The sequence below is a fragment of the Saccopteryx bilineata genome, chromosome 3 (assembly GCF_036850765.1).
Source record: "Saccopteryx bilineata isolate mSacBil1 chromosome 3, mSacBil1_pri_phased_curated, whole genome shotgun sequence".
Taxonomy (NCBI): Eukaryota; Metazoa; Chordata; class Mammalia; order Chiroptera; family Emballonuridae; genus Saccopteryx; species Saccopteryx bilineata.
The window spans coordinates 178541220-178563923 of NC_089492.1; the positions used below are offsets into that span (position 1 = coordinate 178541220).

Genomic DNA, 22704 nt, shown 5'->3' on the forward strand with positions numbered 1-22704 from the left:
AACTTGACATCAAATTAGATATAGTTAAGATCACAATATGTCATAAAAGCAAAGACACATCTATAAAGATCTTTGAAGCTCTTAGAATCTTGTTGAGAGGGTGAAAAATATGCACAAAAAATAGTAGTGGAATGTTTCTAACATAACACACAAACAAGTTACTTTTGTTTGGACAGAAACTGCTATACAGGTGCTAAGAAAGTTCAGAGCTCTAAAGAACCTATTGGAAGGGTGGTTAGTATGTTCCTTAATAGAAGAAAGGTTAGGACCCTGGCTGGTTGGCTCAGAGGTAGACTGTCGGTCCAGCATGTGGATGTTCTAGGTTTGATTCCTGGTCAGGACACACAGGAGAAGTGGCCATCTGGCTTGGTTGAAGCAAGTTGGCCTTGGGTGCTGAGGATGGCTCCATGGCCTTGTCTCAGATGCTAAAATAGCTTGGTTGCCGAGTAACAGAGCAACAGCTCTAGATGGGCAGAGCAGCACCCCATAGGGGGCTTACCGGGTAGATCCCAGTCAGGATGCATGTGGGAGTCTGTCTCTCTGACTCTCCGCTTCTTACTTAAGAAAAAAAATAGAACAAAGGTTAGGAATAGTGGTCCTAGTGGAGGTATGAGGATGGTAACAGCTGAGATAAGAGCAAAGCCACAAAAAAAACATGAATCATGACAAATAACATCATCCAGACCCTATTTCTCCCACCAATGTTCTCTCACAGATGAGATAATAGATGTAGGAGTGCCAAGTACTATGAATGCTATACAGTAGGCATCTAATAAATGTTTAGTTTAAAAAAACCACCCTAAGAAACAAATTAATGGAGTTGAGGCAATTAAGAGGGCTGGAGTATTGTAAGGTGAACAGGGCCTAACAAAGATTTGAAGCAACTACTTACAGGCAACTTTATCTAATAAGTGATTCCAGAAATGGAAACGCAAGTCCTCCTAGAAGCTAATCCACCAAAACCTGACATTTTTTTTTCTGTTTAGCTTACAAAAAGAAGTACATTCTCTAGGTGTTTGCCACTTTAGAAACCCACATATTAATCTGCACTGGGGGGAAGTGATGTGGAGAATAGAGGGAAAAAGGCTGCTGTGTGTTTTCTTCTCTCGATTAGTTTGGGAAATGTACCTCCTTTAAAATAAACTGCCATCAGTAAGATGCCCTCTTGTTCAGGTTAGGAGAGAAGCTGCAAGATGTAAAATGGTGAATCTGGGTTTTATTAATCTAGCAGTGTTACCTTGTTCATGTTCAACATTTATGTTTTAAAATCTCTGAAATGCACAGTGCATTTCAATTAGTTAGGATATACAGTCGTTTGTCTTCTCCTAAAAACAATTATGGAAAGTTTATTCTGGGTTATTTTTCATTTTAGTAACTCAGGGAAATATCAGCATTTTTAATTAAGAGCTAAGTATACAAATGAAAAGTACTGCACAGCGAAGCTTGCATCATGCCCTCATGAGTTGGAGCACATAAACACTAATATCAAATGATAGTTTTGCCATGTGATCCATCCCCAGCACATACAAATATAGAACATGACCATAAAAAGTAATGGACCTTGCCCTCCACTAAGTAATTTATGACAGCAGATCCAGGCTGGAATGCCAGCTGGAATTACCTTCTCCCTGCCTGCTATTTTCGTATGGACAGCTTTGCACAGATGATAGAAGCTGAGTCCTGCAGAGAGGACCCACACTGTGGCTGCTGAAACTGCAAGCAAGTGGCAAATCCGAATTGAAGGCCAAAATATGTTTGGTTTTTAAAAAATGCTTTTAAAAGATACTTATTTATTAATTTTGCAGAAAGAGGAGGGAGGATGACGAGAGATGTATGGTTGCTTCACTTTACTGGTTCATTGCTTGCTTGTTGCTTGTTGTATGTGCCTTGATCGGGCTAGCCCAGGGTTTTTTTTTTGTTTTTTTTTTTTACATTTATTCATTTTTAGAGAGGAGAGAGAGGAGAGAGAGGGAGAGAGAGAGAGAAGGGGGGAGGAGCTGGAAGCATCAACTCCCATATGTGCCTTGACCAGGCAAGCCCAGGGTTTTGAACCAGCAACCTCAGTGTTTCCAGGTTGACGCCTTATCCACTGCGCCACCAAAGGTCAGGCTAGCCCAGGGTTTTGAACCAGTGCTCTCAGCATTCCAGATTGACGCTCTATCCATACCAACAGCCACGCCAAAATATGTTTGGTTTTTAAAAAGATTCGTTGATTGACTCAGTGAATGACCTCTTTAAAAATTAATTTCTGATTCAGACCATAAGAAAAAAACTTGCAATGCTTCTAGTTTTGTTTTGTTTTGAAATATATCAGATTAATCACAGCTAGCAAACATTTAGCTTTGCAGTGGGGAATGGTAAACAGTTGATAATTATCTTATTAAAAATACAAAGTGATCCCCATATTTGACTAAACAGAGAATGAAAAATTATACACCTATCTCCAGCCTTTAAGAAGAATCTGCCGTGTCAGGCAGCCTGGAATTGTAACGAACTTTGTAGGAAATAGTTGATAAAACAAAAGATATTATCCTTCTTTATTAACCTTTACCCCTCAGATAACCCCCAAATCCCCTGTGTGTGATAACCACCTCACTTCCTTTGGGCTGTCATTCATTATCTAACTCATGTCTTACACAAAGACAGATGAGCTAATGTGCTTTATCTGATTAAAAAAAAAAGTCGCCATGAGTGATGTCCAATAGGACAGGATCTTAGCAAATCCTTTCTGCCTCCACAGTCCTCATTTCTAAATACCTATAAAATCTACTACCCATGGTCCCAGCTTTCAGGCTCATTCACCGCTTTCTGTTGCAAAAGCAAACAGTCTGGGCTAAAGAATGACAGCATTACTCTCCTCTCTGATTACCCTCCTCTCTGCATCCTGATAAATTCATGACTAGCTTTCCTGTTGGGATTCAGCACTGGCTGGGTAGCTTCAGGCTGTCAATTGAAGCAGACCCTGATGATATCACACAAAGCTCTTCCTCGCCTTCCTTCCCTGGTACTGTATTCTTCATGAACAGGCATCTGTACCTTGCCTTTAACGCTAGCCAGGGTGGAATCAGTGAGGTGGGTTTCTTGCCATGGAAAGGCTCACATAGAAAGCAAAGGCTTCTTTTAGCCTCATTTCTCCACCCATAACTCAGAATACTCACAAAAAGCTGCCGGGTGCCAAAAAGCGATCCTGTAGGTATCAGTCAGCCTTCAAAGATTGCTCTTCATAGACTGTACTTGAGCAGATATGTTAGTTGGGCTTAAGTCTATGCTCTTCTTTGGAAATTAAAAGCATTGCCTTTGGGTGCTTTTGAATTGGTAGTGAAGAGAACCAACCCATTCAGTAATGTCAATAAGAGCAGAAGCTTATGCATATTTATGAAGTGAGACTAGAAAGTTAATTTAGAAAAGGCCATCAAGTGAGTCACTGGTGAGAGTCTGAAGTGCTACCTCCTCCTGAAAATGTCAACCCAGACCACTGAGAAATGCCTCCATTCTATGAAAACATAACAGCATAATACAAATGGTAAAAACTTATAAACTTTTTTGTCTTATAGTTTTCTATTTTTAAGATAAATGTAAAATTATATATTTAAAAATACACTAAAATATTTGGTTGGCCCATATAACTAATACCAGTAACTAAATAGAATATTTTCTTGATGCTTTTGTAGTTTAAAAAAAGCTTTATAGTACTATTTTCAAGTAGTCATTACATTTTACATTAGGGCCAGAATTACTTTCTTACAGTCTGTTATCTGCCATATGCGCCCCCCCCCCCCCCAACAATACTTAGTTTCAGAAAGATCCAGCAGCCCCGATGGAGCAACGCAGGGATGTTTTCTGGGCATAGATGTAAAGAACACTTGGGATTGGGGCTTCGTTCATGCGTTTGCTTTTCCTTACTATTTCCAGACCTGCTGCAAACATCAACTAATTTACCTAAGAAATGCTCTGAGGTCCAAGTAATGTGACATTCTATTTGGCATTTTAAGATATTAGGCAATAATTTGACACCTTATAGTTATGGCAAAACATTACAGGGAAACAAAGGATAAACTCACTGTAACTAAAAGAAACTTTAAGATATTTGCATACATGTATCTATATCTGTATTTCTCTCTATATTCCCAAGAGTAATGAAAACAAATTCAGCTGTTAAGATTGAAAGTTTTTCTCTCTTTCTCTGGATGGCCACTGGGCTATTAAACTGGAAAAACACACATGAGGGTTTAGAAAGACAATCTATATATAAATATTTCCACTGAAATAAACCTTATTGTAGCCAAACCAAGTTACCCATTCTGGCAGACTGGCTAGGTACTCACCAAATCTATGACTTCTTCATTCTAGGCACAGATTGATTAAAATCCTCAGCTTCCCTGTGGCTAGAAATGGCCATGAATAAAGATAGAGGTGACACATGCCATTTTCAGGCTGGCCCACAAAACTTGGCAGGAATGATCCTGCATTCACCTTCCCAATTCAATGCCTGAAGACCTGGAGGAGGTGGGAGCTGCCAGGTGGAAGAAGCTTGGGTCCCTGAATGACCATACAGAATACTGCCAACCAAAAACACAGAGCAGACCCTCTGAGAGCAAGAAAGAAATATCTACTCCATTAGGACTTGGAGAATTGAAGACTTTTTCCTAAAGCAGTTCAATGGGCTAATACTGGACCCTGGCTAATATTGAACTCCTCCTTTCAGTCACCTAACACTTGTTGCTTTTCTCTTTCAATCTTCACCATAACTTCATGAGGTAATAGCTATTATCTCTATTTTAAAGATAAGGAAACATGGGCTTAGAGATTATCTGCCTCCTCTAAATGAGTAATTTAACAATTTGATTTGGTTAAAATGGCTTGGTGGAAATGTACTATGGACTTTACCAGATTAATTTGCCACAAGTCACCCTGAAAAGAGAACATTCTCAAGTTTAAGGGACACAGATAGCTTTGTTTTTCTTGCATTTGGAGTAGACAGCTAATGAGAAGATCTGTGATTTGAATCCAGAGAGGCCCAAGTCCAAAGTTTCTACTCCTGATGACCCTCACAGATTACTATGTTTTATAAAAATCTCAAACACATTTACATCCACTGGTGATCAGTAATCTGGATCTATTCATGCATCAAACAATGAGTAGAAGTCCTAAGGTTATTGCCACTAGACTTTCTTGCTTAGTTTAAGACCAACAAATTATTTGCAAATTAGATTTCTGCTCCATGCACTAAACAATCCTCATGAGGTGAGTGCTTTGAGCAGAGCACTGTGGTGGGCGTGAACATTCACTTGGAGATGGAGGAATGGCTGGAAGGAAGCTCTCATCTTTCTTGTCTTTGTAATTTTTCAGTCTGTCTATAAATGAAAAGACCAAGAATCAGTTTTAGATTCCTTCTCTATACACAGGAAGGGACTATTTGATTTTAAAGTGCAAGTCCAAATAAAGACAGAAAGAGAAAAGGGAGTCTAGAAGAAACACACCTCTCACTTTTGGGGGAATAAAAAACTCAGATTCTTAGTCTTTTCAATGGAATAAAATCCACAAAGCGGTCAAAGACCATAAATCATCATCTCTGAAGTTGGAAACTTAGGGTTAATTTTTTTTCTCTGTGTACCAGTATTAATTCCACAAATACACACACACACATGCACGCACATACACACGCATATACATACAGATCACTTCCCTGATTTCACTGCCAGGTCTCAGCAGTTAAGAAATGTTGGATTGGGGTGGTGAACACACAACACAATAGACAGATGATGTGTGATAGGATTGTATACCAGAAACCTATATAATTTTATTGTCCAATGTCACCCCAATAAATTCAATAAAAATTTTTAAAAAAGCAATGTTGAAGAAAATATGGAACGTGTGCCTGGGATGGAAGAGAATGCTTGCTGTAGCCTCAGCAGTTCCCCACCACACCCACACTCCCCATCGGCCTACAAATTAACAAGTACTGAGGAGTTGGGGTCTTGGTGGGGGGGGGTGAATGCCTTCTTTCAGTAGTGTCTATCTAGGGCACTCATCTACCAGAGGTTCCATTTTTAGCGCAGGCCAGAGTTTTGGGTCACCCATAGTGGAGATGATTAAAAATTAGGTTTCACATCTCTCCCAGGTGACATGAGATGTCTCAATGCCCCCCCGAAACAACAAAAAACCCCACACTTCTTTCACCTCTTTCTATTCAACTAAATACTTTCTACAGTTTTATTTTGACATACAAGTCTTACAAATGTCTATGCAGTGTGGCTCTTATTATGTGTAGTGTCTGTAAAAAGGACTTTGGATGGTTGCGTAAAAGGTTGGACCCTCGTCTAGATCCCACAGAAAGATCATTAGTGTGTTACTGAATTTCACACGTCATCCTTGTAAGTTAGAAATAACATGTTTTCCCTGTAACTACTTGAAGTAAAAGTAATTAAATAGTTGGGTGTGCTAGGGTCTCTTGAAAATTTCTGCACTTACAGAATGAGGGTTTGTTGACCATTTTCCATGTGAGAATATTTCATCAACTGGGAAGAGACAAGCTTAATCGTCACTAAAATTCATAGACAACAATGCTGAAAGGACTAGGCCATTCTTTTGCCTAAAGATCATTTCTAGCCTGACCAGGCGGTGGTGCAGTGGATAGAGCATCAGACTGGGATGCAGAGGACCCAGGTTCGAGAACCCGAGGTCTCCAGCTTGAGCACGGGCTCACCTGGTTTGAGCAAAGCTCACCAGCTTGGACTCAAGGTCGCTGACTCGAGCAAGGGGTTACTCGGTCTGCTGCAGCCCCACGGTCAAGGCACATATGAGAAAGCAATCAATGAACAACTAAGGTGTCGCAACGTGCAACAAAAAACTAATGATTGATGCTTCTCATCTCTCCATTCCTGTCTGTCTGTCCCTGTCTATCCCTCTCTCTGACTCTCTCTCTGTCTCTGAAAAAAGAAAAAAATATCATTTCTATAAATTACAACAATGGGAGAGAAGACAAGCGCTTGTGAACTATTTTGCACATGTTTCATGACTTGATCTGTCATGAGCATGATAATATACCAATGAGAGGGGTGCTTTCAAAATGCAGGATGTCTTGACCTATCAGTACATCAGGAAATCCACTCAGTGGGTCATGATCAGAATTTAAAAAGGAAGAAGAAGAGAACAGAACAATAGAGTAGACTAAAAGAAAAATGTCAGAATGCAGTGCACTTGGTAAGGAGAACTGTTGAAGAACTGAGTGGTGAAATAAAATATATATTTTTTTTCTATAGGCCAAAAATTTTAAAGCCTTTGTATTAGAGGATACAAGAAATGTGTTTCTTAGTTCAAAATGAGAAAAGAAATTTGAAATTGGATGTCATCATTGTCAATCAAGCCTATAGACAAACCTCTTATTCTATTTCTCCCAGGATAAACAGAGGGGTAAGGGTGGAGGAACTCTAAGGGCAGGGAAGAGACAGCAAATGGCAGGGTGGCTTCACATTTTGTCTGTGGCTCATGGTCTTATTAAAAAACAAACAAACAAACAAACAAACAAACAAAAAACCCCAAAATTATTTTAGAATCTGACAAAGAGAAGGGACTCAAGGTAATCTGTATTCGTTTTCTATTGCTATGCAACAAAATACCCCAAACCTAGTGCCTTGAAACAATATCCATTTATCATCTCAGTTCAGTATGTCAGAAATCGGCAAAGGAAGCTATAGTTTCTGCTCAGGGTTTCACAGGGCTAAAATCAAGGTGTCAGCAGGGCTATATTGCCATCTGAAGCTTGGGGTCCTCTTTGAAGCACATGTAGTTGTTGGCAGAATTTGATTACTTGCAGTTGTAGGACTGAGATTCCCTGTTTTATTGCTGGCTGTCAGCAGAAGGTCTTTCTCAGCTTCTAGAAGCTGTCTTCTCCCTACATGGTAGCTCATGTCTTCAAGGACAGCAGAAGAATCTCCCTCCCACCACTTTGACAGTCTCTTATACCAGTGGTCCCCAACCTTTTTTGGGCCATGGACCGGCCTTTAGGGTGGAACGGATAAATGTATCATGTGACTGAGACAAGTGTCAAGAGTGAGTCTTACAACAACAAAAAGAAAGAGGGGGAGAAGACGGAGATTAACAGTAGCAAAGGACGATGGAGTGCAAAAGTACTCACAAAATAGTTCGCTACAATGAACAGGGTAGGGACCCTTTTCATTACTCAAAGGTAACCACCATTGAAAAAACCACCACAGAAGCACATGAGATAAAAAAGATAGCAACAGAGGAAAGATGTATGGAATACAACCAAATAAAAACAAAAGATAGAAAAACGAAAGAGAAGGATCAAACAAGACACAAAACTAACAGAAAGCAATCTATAAAATGGCAATAGGGAACTCACAAGTATCAATAATTACACTAAATGTAAATGGATTAAACTCACCAATAAAAAGGCACAGAGTAGGAGAATGGATTAAAAAAGAAAATCCAACTGTATGCTGCCTACAGGAAACTCATCTAAGTAACAAGGATAAAAACAAATTCAAAGTGAAAGGCTGGAAAACAATACTCCAAGCAAATAACATCCAAAAAAAAGCAGGTGTAGCAATACTCATATCGGATAATGCTGACTACAAGACAGGAAAAGTACTCAGAGACAAAAATGGCCATTTCATAATGGCTAAGGGGACACTGAATCAAGAAGACATAACAATTCTTAATATATATGCACCAAACCAAGGAGCACCAAAATATATAAGACAGCTACTTATTGATCTTAAAACAAAAACTGACAAAAATACAATCATACTTGGAGACCTCAATACACCGCTGACGGCTCTAGATCGGTCATCCAAACAGAGAATCAACAAAGACATAGTGGCCTTAAACAAAACACTAGAGCACCTGGATATGATAGACATCTACAGGACATTTCATCCCAAAGTGACTGAGTATACATTTTTCTCCAGTGTACATGGATCATTCTCAAGAATTGACCATATGTTGGGCCACAAAAACAATATCAGCAAATTCAGAAAAATTGAAGTTGTACCAAGCATATTTTCTGATCATAAAGCCTTGAAACTAGAATTCAACTGCAAAAAAGAGGAAAAAAATCCCACAAAAATGTGGAAACTAAACAACATACTTTTAAAAAATGAATGGGTCAAAGAAGAAATAAGTGCAGAGATCAAAAGATATATACAGACTAATGAAAATGACAATACGACATATCAGAATCTATGGGATGCAGCAAAAGCAGTGATAAGAGGGAAGTTCATATCGCTTCAGGCATATATGAACAAACAAGAGAGAGCCCAAGTGAACCACTTAACTTCCCACCTTAAGGAACTAGAAAAAGAAGAACAAAGACAACCCAAAACCAGCCGAAGAAAGGAGATAATAAAAATCAGAGCAGAAATAAATGAATTAGAGAACAGAAAAACTATAGAAAAAATTAATAGAACAAGGAGCTGGTTCTTTGAAAAGATCAACAAAATTGACAAACCCTTGGCAAGACTTACCAAGGAAAAAAGAGAAAGAACTCATATAAACAAAATCCAAAATGAAAGAGGAGAAATCACCACGGACACCGTAGATATACAAAGAATTATTGTAGAATACTATGAAAAACTTTATGCCACTAAATTCAACAACCTAGAAGAAATGGATAAATTCCTAGAACAATACAACCTTCCTAGACTGAGTCAAGAAGAAGCAGAAAGCCTAAGCAGACCTATCAGTAGAGAAGAAATAGAAAAAACCATTAAAAACCTCCCCAAAAATAAAAGTCCAGGCCCTGACGGCTATACCAGCGAATTTTATCAAACATTCAAAGAAGACTTGGTTCCTATTCTACTCAAAGTCTTCCAAAAAATTGAAGAAGAAGCAATACTTCCAAACACATTTTATGAGGCCAACATAACCCTCATCCCAAAACCAGGCAAGGACGGCACAAAAAAAGAAAACTACAGACCAATATCTCTAATGAATACAGATGCTAAAATACTAAACAAAATACTAGCAAATCGAATACAACAACATATTAAAAAAATAATACATCATGATCAAGTGGGATTCATCCCAGAATCTCAAGGATGGTTCAACATACGTAAAACGGTTAATGTAATACACCATATCAACAAAACAAAGAACAAAAACCACATGATCTTATCAATAGACGCAGAAAAGGCTTTCGATAAAATACAACACAATTTTATGTTTAAGACTCTCAACAAAATGGGTATAGAAGGAAAATATCTCAACATGATAAAGGCCATATATGATAAACCATCAGCTAACATCATATTAAATGGCACTAAACTGAAGGCTTTCCCCCTTAAATCAGGAACAAGACAGGGTTGTCCACTGTCTCCACTCTTATTTAATGTGGTACTAGAGGTTCTAGCCAGAGCAATCAGACAAGACAAAGAAATAAAAGGCATCCATATCGGAAAAGAAGAAGTAAAGGTATCACTTTTTGCAGATGATATGATCCTATACATCGAAAACCCCAAAGAATCCACAAAAAGACTACTAGAAACAATAAGCCAATACAGTAAGGTCGCAGGATACAAAATTAACATACAGAAGTCAATAGCCTTTCTATATGCCAACAATGAAACAACTGAGAAGGAACTCAAAAGAATAATCCCCTTCACGATTGCAACAAAAAAAATAAAATACCTAGGAATAAACATAACAAAGAATGTAAAGGACTTATATAATGAAAACTATAAACCATTGTTAAGGGAAATCGAAAAAGATATAATGAGATGGAAGAATATACCTTGTTCTTGGCTAGGAAGAATAAATATAATCAAGATGGCTATATTACCCAAAGCAATATACAAATTTAATGCAATTCCCATCAAAATTCCAATGACATTTTTTAAAGAAATAGAGCAAAAAATCATCAGATTTATATGGAACTATAAAAAACCCCGAATAGCCAAAGCAATCCTAAAGAAAAAGAATGAAGCTGGGGGCATAACAATACCTGACTTCAAACTCTATTATAGGGCCACGACAATCAAAACAGCATGGTATTGGCAGAAAAATAGACACTCAGACCAATGGAACAGAATAGAAAGTCCAGAAATAAAACCACATATATATAGTCAAATAATTTTTGATAAAGGGGCCAACAACACACAATGGAGAAAAGAAAGCCTCTTCAATAAATGGTGCTGGGAAAACTGGAAAGCCACATGCAAAAGAATGAAACTGGACTACAGTCTCTCCCCCTGTACAAAAATTAACTCAAAATGGATCAAAGATCTAAACATAAGACCTGAAACAATTAAGTACATAGAAGAAGACATAGGTACTCAACTCATGGACCTGGGTTTTAAAGAGCATTTTATGAATTTGACTCCAATGGCAAGAGAAGTGAAGGCAAAAATTAATGAATGGGACTACATCAGACTAAGAAGTTTTTGCTCAGCAAGGGAAACTGATAACAAAATAAACAGAAAGCCAACTAAATGGGAAATGATATTTTCAAACAACAGCTCAGATAAGGGCCTAATATCCAAAATATACAAAGAACTCATAAAACTCAACAACAAACAAACAAACAATCCAATAAAAAAATGGGAAGAGGATATGAATAGACACTTCTCCCAGGACGAAATACAAATGGCCAACAGATATATGAAAAGATGCTCATCTTCTTTAGCTATTAGAGAAATGCAAATCAAAACGGCAATGAGATACCACCTCACACCTGTTCGATTAGCTGTTATTAGCAAGTCAGGTAATAGCAAATGTTGGAGAGGCTGTGGAGAAAAAGGAACCCTCATACACTGTTGGTGGGAATGTAAAGTAGTATAACCATTATGGAAGAAAGTATGGTGGTTCCTCAAAAAACTGAAAATAGAACTACCTTATGACCCAGCAATCCCTCTACTGGGTATATATCCCCAAAACTCAGAAACATTGATACGTAAAGACACATGCAGCCCCATGTTTATTGCAGCATTGTTCACAGTGGCCAGGACATGGAAACAACCAAAAAGCCCATCAATAGATGACTGGATAAAGAAGATGTGGCACATATACACTATGGAATACTACTCAGCCATAAGAAATGATGACATCGGAACATTTACAGCAAAATGGTGGGATCTTGATAACATGATACGAAGCGAAATAAGTAAATCAGAAAAAAACAGGAACTGTATTATTCCATACGTAGGTGGGACATAATAGTGAAACTAAGAGACATAGATAAGAGTGTGGTGGTTACGGGGGGGAGGGGGGAATGGGAGAGGGATAGGGGGTGGGAGGGGCACAAAGAAAACAAGATAGAAGGTGACAGAGGACAATCTGACTTTGGGTGGTGTGTATGCAACATAATTGAACGACAAGATAACCTGGACTTGTTATCTTTGAATATATGTATCCTGATTTATTGATGTCACCCCATTAAAAAAATAAAATTATAAAATAAAAAAAAAAAAAAAAAAGAGTGAGTCTTAGACGGATGTAACAGAGGGAATCTGGTCATTTTTAAAAAATAAAACATCGTTCAGACTTAAATATAAATAAAATGGAAATAATGTAAGTTATTTATTCTTTCTCTGTGGACCGGTACCAAATGGCCCACGGACCGGTACCGGTCCACGGCCTGGGGGTTGGGGACCACTGCCATATACCCCAACATAATCACTGGAGTGACTGTCCCATTACCCTGCTCAGAAACACGTCAAGGGAGAGATTATACATTAGGTGGTGGGAATCTTGCAGTCCATCTCAGAATTCTGCCTACCACAGAATTTCCCCTAACAGTTAGAATTCACCTAAAGTAATGACCATCAAGCATTTAAAAGTACTTAAAAGAAATGCATACATCTGCATTTTCCAAACTGGTACAGGTACACCAGCCTTCTGCAGGACTTGAATAGATATCCTTCTATAAAAAGCTTCCATGGTCAAATAAGTTTGCAAAAATGTAGGTTTAATAATGTTTAACATGTTTCTTTACTGAACAGAGTGGAATTTTCCTAATCATATCTAACCCAGGAGAATTTTTCTTGAGTTTGTACTAAATAAATCCACCACTTTGTTAATGTCACTATAATACTAATATTACATTAAAGGAGCTGTATTACCACTCTAGTGTTGTGAATTTTATTTCCTCTAATACTTTTCATTTTTGATGGTCACGCTCTACTAAATTTAATCTCGTTGAAGACTGGCACTCTGGCATTGGACACAACTGAGCATTGATGAAGCATGTTTCCTGAAGTCTCTGGGTATTGGAGCTATTCTTGGGCAATTCATAAGCTTTGGAACAAGAGAGTAAACCAGTTGCACTCTCTCTGAAGCTCTCCTGGCTGATCTTTAAATTGAGAGCGCTACGAAGGATGATTTATAAGGGCTCTTCCCCACCTAACATCTAATATATGCCTGTCCCAAAGCCCTGCCCCAACTCATAGGTGTTTTTTTTTTTTTACAGTGCCTGGCCCACAGTAAGCACTTGATAAATTTTTGTCCTCCAATGAACTGTGAGCTTGCATTGTTGTGGGTTCCAGTATTTTATCAGTACTTTCCTATGTTTAGGAGGTTGCTAGCCTCCAGCTTGCCTGGGGGCTCACCCTCCATTTTAGGCATGCAGCTTATACAGTCCTCTCAGATCAACACTGACCACTAACGGTTTGACCTTGTCTCATGCTTTGGCAGAACCAGTGTCACCTTCATCAGCAGGGTTGGAGGCAACCCTTAGGAGGTTCTCCTGCCTTAAAATATCTTCCCTTCCCAATGCTTGAAACTCCTGTTAAAGACCCTCCTCTGTCATTTTACCTCAGAGCTGTATTGCAATCTAAGTAAATAATCAGATGAATCATTACTCAGTAACTCATCCACTAGAAAGGAAGTCACCTCGTATAGGCATGAGACGCGAGCAGAAATAAACCTCTGCTGTTAGAAGTCACTAAGATTTTGAAGATGTTTGTTACGGCAGCATAACACAACTTGCTTTGATCTAGAAATGTTCAGAAGAAAAGAAACATGAGTTTGAAGTCTGATTGCTGAGGGTTCTTATGCTAGGAACTGTAGGTGGTGCCACCTACATTCCTGGTGTCCAAAGCACAGCAACAAACTGGCAACAGCGGCATCACCTTGTTTGAACTAGAGTCTTGGGCCCCACCCTGGACCTACTAATTCAGACCTTGCACTTGAACAAGGTGATTCAAACAAAGACTCGAGCTTGTGAGGCAATGCTATAGTAGCTGCTGGAAACGAAGGCTGGAAACACCAGAAATAAATGTGAGCTAGAGGCCTAACTGTGAGAGTCACAGTTTCTCAAAGTGTGGTCCCTGAGCCAGCAGCATCACTATCACATCGGAGCTTTTGAGAAATTCAGATTCTCAGGGCACAACCAGGTCTGGTTGAGCTGAAAACTGTTAAGTAGAGCCTAGAAATCTGGATTTTAACAACCCTGCAGGTGATTCCCATACAAGCTCAAGTCTGGGAACCACTGCTCTATGCCAAATAGAGTTGAAATGACAGAAGTTAATATTCTCCTGAAAGAAGAAAGTGGGAATGACATGGACAGTTATAACACTGTTCCTAAGAGAAGCTACAGCGTGCTTTATGATAATCTTCTTTATGATGTATCTTTTAGAATGTATGTGGGAGAAATAAAGGCCTGGCCATGGACTGTTTTCACCACTGAGGTGGTAACCTCCCAAATCTGCTTTTCCACTGAGTTGAAGTACTAGGACAGTCCTCTGGATAAAGATGGAGAGGACAAAAAGAGAGGCAGGTATCAAAAAAATTGCTTTTCATTTTGCCTACAGGATACTGCTGAGGCTTACTGTGCTCGGAGTACTGTAATAAGTATTGCAAGGAACACCGCCAGCCATGCCCTTCCCAGGTGTGAGTCCCCTGGAACAGATCCATTGCTCTTCCTTTGATCAAGAACACAGTAAAGTAAGAAAGGGGAGCTGTAGGTGTTATGTCCAAGAATCAGCATAGCAACATGCTCAGACACACATTACCCCTCACCATGGCTAGTCCCACTTCATTCATTCATTGTTCATTTGATCACTTGTTCACTTAAAATGTAATAAGTGACTTTTATATGAGAGACATACAAAGCCAATGGAGAAGCCTTTTGTTTTTTCCTTAAAGAAGGGATTGAGTAGGGCATCAGCCAAGAAAATCATGGTTCTTCCCTCCGAGACTCTTCATGATGCATGGAGGTTACTTTCCCTCTTATTTTATTCACAGAAAAGCCAGGCTAAGTCTGTCCCTAGAAGGCATCAAATTGTGATTTCCTAGTTTCACTGTTCTCTTTTGCAAAGGGAAAAATACAATCAGGGATTGAGAAAGCCAAGGAAGAAAATGCATCCATAGCAGAGCACAGTATTTTCATCTTTACAAAGCTGTCTGGCTAGGCTGTATGCTATCTCATTCCTGTAACAGAAGTGATCCACCCATCTACTCAGGTAGAGGATTGGCAGTGCTGGCTACAAATTATAATTACCTGATAAGCCCATAAAACTATCAAGGCCAATACCACTCCTCAGACCAATGAAACCATAACCTCTTGGAGTGAGATCCAGGCACTGGTATTTAAAACATTTTTTTTCTGGTGATACCACTGCACAGGTAGGTCTGGGAACCACTGTTCCAGGGAGGGCTTGAGTCTCAAGTATTGGCCTTTTATGGAGCTGAGCTTCATTCCCTGAAAGTCAGAGTCCTAGTTTCTCAGCTCAAACAAATTACAGGAGTTTGTTTTAGGATTCAAAGTGAGCTATTACATTTAAGCTGTTGTGTTATAATGAATATAATAAATATTCAATTATCTTCTATATTTATATTGTTGTTACCAAAATTCAGATGCAGAATATTAGTCAAAAGAACAATTATTTTTTTCTTATTTAACAGAGTATGCTGGTAATAAATATACTTTTTAATGAATAATTTAATTTATTCTGTACTGATTTAGCCTCTCCATACTACTTATGAACTAGAAGATAATCAATTTCATACATGGTGATGGGTGTGAACACTTTTTGATAACTAAGCAGCACAAAGTATGAACTAATAATGGGTAGTAAACACTTGATTATACAAGGATTCTGAGACTAATAAAACGAATAGGATACAAATGACATAAATAAATTGACCTTGTAAACTGGTGACATCAATTGTTACAGTATGACTTGGCCATAATAAGAATACGAAGGCAGAAGAAATGTTCCATGCATGCTCTGGCTTAGGGACGAACCCTATGAGTGCTGTAAATCTCATTTTCAGGTTGTCGCTCACAGTAACTGGTTCGGCTGCTTTTCGTGTTATTTTTATCTTACACCACCCATTTCCCAGGCAGCCCTGTCTCTCAGGATACACTCTTACCTCCTGGGGTTGCTGGTACTGAGAGGCCATCAGGAGGAAAGCCCGCTGGGCCTGGAAAGCGCTATGCACCATTTCTGCCTGGGAAAAAAGAGGAAGAGGGCATTTCAATGTTTGAGCTCCTACACAGAGAGTTACCATATAACCCAGAAATTCTGTTCCTAGACAGGGGTCCCCAAACTTTTTACACAGGGGGCCAGTTCACTGTCCCTCAGACTGTTGGGAGGGCCAGAATATAAAAAAAAACTATGAACAAATCCCTATGCACACTGCACATATCTTATTTTAAAGTAAAAAACATTATACGGAGTGAAATAAGTAAATCAGAAAAAAAAAAAAACTAAGATGAATCCATACATAGAAGGGACATAAAAATGAGACTCAGAGACATGAACAAGAATGTGATGGCAACAGGGGCGGGAGGTTGGGGGAGGGGGGAGAGGGTGAAGAAGGAGAGAGGGGTTAGGGGAGGGGAGGGGCACAAAGAAAACCAGATAGAAGGTGACAGAAGACAATTTAACTTTGGGGGAGGGGTATACAGTACAATCAAATGTCAAAATAATCTAGAGATATTTTCTCTCAACATATGTACCCTGATTTATCAATGTCACTGCATTAAATTTAATTAAAAAAAAAAGTAAAAAAAAAAAAAAGAATCTGTGGACAATTAGAAACAGAAGTTAAAGCTTCCCTAAAATTATAAAGTGAGAAAATGTATTAATGTAATTCAATTCAGAAAAGTTAAATAAGCCTCAAGTTTATATAGATGTAATCTATATTTAACAGAGATAAAATTTAATTATCAAAACAAAACAAAACAAAACAAAAAAACAAAAAAAAAAAACCAAAATGGGAACAAATACAATATTGAAAATAAAGAATAAGTAAATTTAAATCAACAATCTGACCAGTATTTCAACGGGAACTATGCTCCTCTCACTGACCACCAATGAAAGAGGTGCCTCTTCTGGAAGTGCGGTGGGGGCCGAATAAATGGCCTCAGGGGGCCGCATGTGGCCCACGGGCCGTAGTTTGGGGACCCCTGCCATGGAAATAAAAAAATATGTCCACACAAAAACTTGTAAATAAATGTTCATAGCGGCATAACTCATAAGACTCCAGATATGGAAACAACCAGAATGTCAACTGATGAATGAGTAAATAAAATATGACCTATCCATACAATGGCATATTATTTGGCATTAAAAAGAAAAGAAATGCTGATGCATGCTACAGCATGGGTGAGCCCTGAAAACCATATACTAAGTGAATGAAGTCAGTCACAAAAGACCACATTTGTATTATTCCATTTATATAAAATGACCGGAATAAGCCTATCTATCTAGAGGGTGGTTGCCAGGGGCTGAGGGGAGGAAGGGATGGAGAGTGAATGCTAATGAGTGTGGAGTTTCTTTTGAGAGTAATGAAAATGTTCTGGGATTGTACAGTGGTAATATATTCACAACTTGGTGAGTATACTAAAACTCACTGAATTGCACATGTTAAAAAAGTGAATGTTATGTGAATTATATATTTCAACAAAGCTGTTTAAACAAAATGTTTAAGCTCCAAAGTGTTTTCAAAGGGTGTTACTCTTGTCTTTCTGTATAGTGCACCCAAATCTGTTCCATACCTTCTGGTGGAAAGAAAATAATCCCTTAAAACACAGCCAACACTGGAGTGATGTCAGAGAAATGATGCCATGAGAGGTGCTCCTGATATCTCCCCTTGAAATTTCAACAAATTCAACAACTAAAGACAGAGAAAAAAAAATCTCAGGAGCACCTGAAATATACACACACCAGACAAAGGTATGACTAGGTGAAAAGGTGGCTGAATATATAATCCACTCTGAAGGAAATAAGACGGAGAACAGAGTATTCCGTTTTCCTCACGGATCTGAGAAAGGGCTGCTTTTGTCTAGAATGAAGAGAAGTAGAAGATCTGGGGAAGAGGAAAGAACCTGGGATAGGATGGATGATCAAGCAGAGGAGAGAGCGTGCAGCGTGGCCTGAGATCGCGGACACGGGGCAAGCAAGGGTACAAGGGTGGCAGGCTCCGATGGAGGTTGCCGATGCCTGTGGAGGTTGGTGCTGGAGCAGCTTGTGTGCTCCTGGGTCTGTGATCGAGAGCAGTGTGTGAGTGGCTCCACCTGGTGCCTCTGGCATGGGCACGCATGCTCATGGGCTGGAGGGCTTAGCCTGAGGTTATCAGCAGTGGACATCTGTGTGGGCTGTAGCCAGCATTTCTCTGTGACCCTGGCACTACGACCAATAGCACGGAAAGTACACAAGAGCCGGGATCAGTAGGCCTGGACCTGTCCAGGCTAGGTGACTCCACCAGCCGATACAGGTCTCAAAGCGCATTCCTGTATTCCTTGCTCTGACTGAGATCACAGGTGCTATGTGCCTAAGGGGGTGGGAGCAGACCTCTGTGTGCACTGCAGAAGTAATGGGAGCTGGGCACACATGTGGGCTACCAAACAGGGTACAGGATAAAAGCCTGTAGAGATTAGACCTGTGGAGTGTTGAGGCATACTAGACATGCCCGGGGGCCCTTAGAAAGGCATCTGATCTGCAATCGTCTCCCAGCCCTGCCTGCTCTCACTGGTGGCTCTGGTTGGCACAGCCTTACCCAGGACTCTGCTTTGAGTGGTACTGGAGAAAAGACCTGGCTCCTCTTAGAGCCTCTTGCTCTACAAGCAGTGGATGGGGCAACCTCACAGCTAAGTCCCCAGGCTGCTAGCTCAGGAGGGAGAGACACAAGAAGAGGCACCTGGAAAATTAACTGAATCTCCCATTGTCAGAGCCTTGAAGCCCTAAGAAGCCCTGACTCCCAATGGGACTGAAGCCCGGCCTACATCATTGCCATAGAGACACAATAGCAAATCTTTGCTCAAGAGCCCTACAGGGGCAAAACCTGTAGTAAAGTGCCACCTGCCAAAAAAAAAAAAAAAAAAAAAAAAAAAAAAAAAAAAAAAAAAAAAAGAAAGAAAGAAAAAAGAAGCTACCTCTCAAAACCAGGAAATAGTTGTTATATACTGTAACATTTTCTTCTTCTTTTCTCTTTTTTTTCTCTTTTACTTTTCCTCTCATTTGATCATTTATCAACTTATTATTTTATTTTGAATTCTCATTTTTCTTTGTGGCATTTTGTGTGTTTTTTACTTCCTTTTTTTATCTCTTTGTCATTTTCCCTGAGTTCTGGCTCCCTGTTCTCTGTAGTTTTTATGCCACTTACCATAATAAAATTTTCATTTTTTCACTGTATCTTTTCAATTCTTATTTTATTTTGTAAATTATCTCTTATTAGTGTTATTAACAATACCACTCTCAAATGCCATTAAGAAAAAAGAAATCAAATATCATGAATACAAATGACAGAGATGTTGCTCAGAGAGATGATGAAAAATCTCTAGGAAAAAATTTCAATTGCTTGGAAACATTGGAGTTAAATGACAGAGAAATAAAAATTGAAGTCCTAAAAATACTCAGGGAATACAAACATGGAAAGCCAATTAGGTGAGCTCAATAAACAACTGAATGAACAGAAAGAATACATCACTAAGGAAATGGAAACTATAAAAAGGAACCAAACAGAGATGAAAAACTCAATACATGAACTGAAAAATGAGGTAACAAGCTTAGCTAATAGAACAGGTCAGATAGAGGAGAGAATTAATGACATAGAAGACAGTCAACAAGAGACACTACAGAGAGAAGAGGAGAGAAACTCATAAATTTAAAAAAATGAGAAAGCCCTACGTGAATTGTCTGACTCCATCAGAAAGAGCAACATAAGAATAATGGGTATATCAGAAGGAGAAGAGAGAGAAAATGGAAGGGAGAACATATTCAAACAAATAATAGATAAGAACTTCCAAGTCTGTGGAAAGAACTAGAGCCTCAAATTCAAGAAGCAAACAGAACACCAAGTTACCTTAGCCCAAACAGACCTACTCCAAGACACACTGTAATGAAATTATTACAAAACAATGACAAAGAAAAAATCCTCAAGGCAGCCAGGGAAAAGAAGAATAAAACTTATAAAGGAAGGCCCATTAGGTTATCATCAGATTTCTCAGCAGAAATTGTACACACCAGAAGAGAGTGGACCCCAATACTTAAAGAACTGAATGAGAGGCACTTCCAGCCAAGAATACTATACCCATCAAAGCTATCCTTCAAATACGAAGAGGAAATAAAAACATTCACAGATATAGAAAAGATGAGAGAATTTATCACCAGAAAACACCAACTTCAGGAAATACTAAAGGGGGTTATCTGACTAGATTCAAAAAACAAAACAAAACAAAATTACAAGTAAAAGCTCCAATAATACCACAATAAAAACAAGATTAATCGGTGACAACAAAAACAAAAAAGTGGAGAGGACAAAGATTAACAGTAGCAAAGGAGGATGGAATGCAGAAGTATGCATGAGATAATGTACTGCAATGAATATAATATATATCCTTTTTATTACCTAAAGTTAACCACCCCTAAAAAAACCACTGCAGAAACACATGGCTTAAAAAAAGAAGAAACAGGAAAAACATATGGAATACAACCAAACAAAACAAATGACAGAGAAACAAAAGAGAAGAACCAAACAAGATACAGAGCTATCAGAAAGTAATATATAAAATGGCAATAGAAAACCCTTCTGTCAATAATTTTATTAAATTTAAATGGACTGAACTCACCAATAAAAAGACAGAGTAGCAGAGTGAATAAAAAAAAATCCAACTGTATGCTGCCTTCAAAAAACACGTGTAAACTACAAGGATAAAAACAAATTCAAAGTGATAGGTTAAAAAATGATTCTTCAAGCAAATAACATCCAAAGAAAAGCAGGTGTAGCCATACTCATATCTAACAATGCTGACTACAAGACAGCAAAGGTAATCGGGGACAAAGATGGCCATTTCATAATGATAAATGGGACACTGAATCAAGAAGACATAACACTTCTTAATATATATGCACCAAACCAAAAAGCACCAAAGTATGTAAGACATCTACTAACTAATCTAAAAATAAAAACCAACAAAAATACAATCATACTTGGAGAGTTTAATACACCACTGACCGCTCTAGATCATACATCCAAACAAAAAAGTCAATAAAGAAGTATGGGCCTTAAACAAAACACTAGAACAATTGGATATGATAGACATCTACAGGACATTTCATCCCCAAATGCCAGAGTATACATTTTTCTCCAATGTACATGGAACATTCTCAAGAACTGACTATAAGTTGGGCCACAAAACTAACATCAACAAATTCAGAAAGATTGAAATTATACCAAGCATATTCTCTGACCATAAAGCTTTGAAACTAGAATTCAACTGCAAAAACTAAGTAAACAAACCCACAAAAATGTGGAAACTAAACAACATACTTCTAAAAAATGAGTGGATCAAAGAAGCAATAAAAGCAGAGATCAAAAGATACATACAGAAAAACGAAAATGACAGTGCGACATATCAGAATCTCTGGGATGCAGCAAAAGCAGTAATAAGAGGCAAGTTCATATCACTACAGGCTTATGTGAACAAACAAGACAGAGCCCAAGTAAACAACTTAATATTACATCTTAAGGAACTAGAAAAAGAAGAACAAAGGCAACTCAAAACCAGCAGAAGAAAGGAAATAATAAAAATCAGAGCAGAAATAAATGAAATAGAGAATAGAAAAAAATCAATAAAACAAGGAGCTGATTCTTTCAAAAGGTCAACAAAATTGACAAACCCTTGACAAGATTCACTAAGGGAGAAAGAGAAAAGGACTCATATAAACAAAATCCAAAATGAAAGAGAAGAAATCACCACAGATATCATAGATATAGAAAGAATTATCATAGAATACTATGAAAAACTATATGCCACCAAATGTAACAATCTAGAAGAAATGAATAAATTCCTAGAACAATACAATCTTCCTAGACTGAGTCATGAAGAAGTAGATAACCTAAACAGACCCATAAGCAGGGAGGAAATAGACACAACTGTTGGGGACTGAAAGCCAACCAGATCTTTGCAGTTTAGATTTTTGGGGGACAGAGATGTGGGGAACTGGCAGTAAGCTGACAGTCTGCCCAACTCACCACCTCACTTGTTCTGTGAAGTTGCTAAAGGCTGTTCTGCAATAGTGCTAAATTGTTTACACTCACCCTATCCCCCAGGTACCTCAGAAAGACTGGAGGCAAGTTTCTTTTTATCCTTAATTTTGTGAAGGTAAGATGTTATGTATGGTGGGGGGTTTCTGCACTTGGAAGAATTCTTGGGTTGCCTTGGAAATGTGATCAGAGATCTCTTTGATTTGCTAGTGGCCTCACTTTGCCCTATAAATAAAGCAGGTTGGGGAATGG

The 22704-nt window shown here is 38.6% G+C and overlaps 1 protein-coding gene across 1 annotated transcript in view; it reads right to left on the reverse strand.

Moving 5' to 3' along the window:
• CAP2 (cyclase associated actin cytoskeleton regulatory protein 2) overlaps window positions 1-22704 on the reverse strand; it is a 191314-nt gene that overhangs the window by 110340 nt on the left and 58270 nt on the right. The window contains exon 4 of the mRNA XM_066268320.1: window positions 16333-16410. Coding sequence (XP_066124417.1) covers window positions 16333-16410 — 78 coding nt within the window. The remainder of the gene's footprint in view (window positions 1-16332; window positions 16411-22704) is intronic.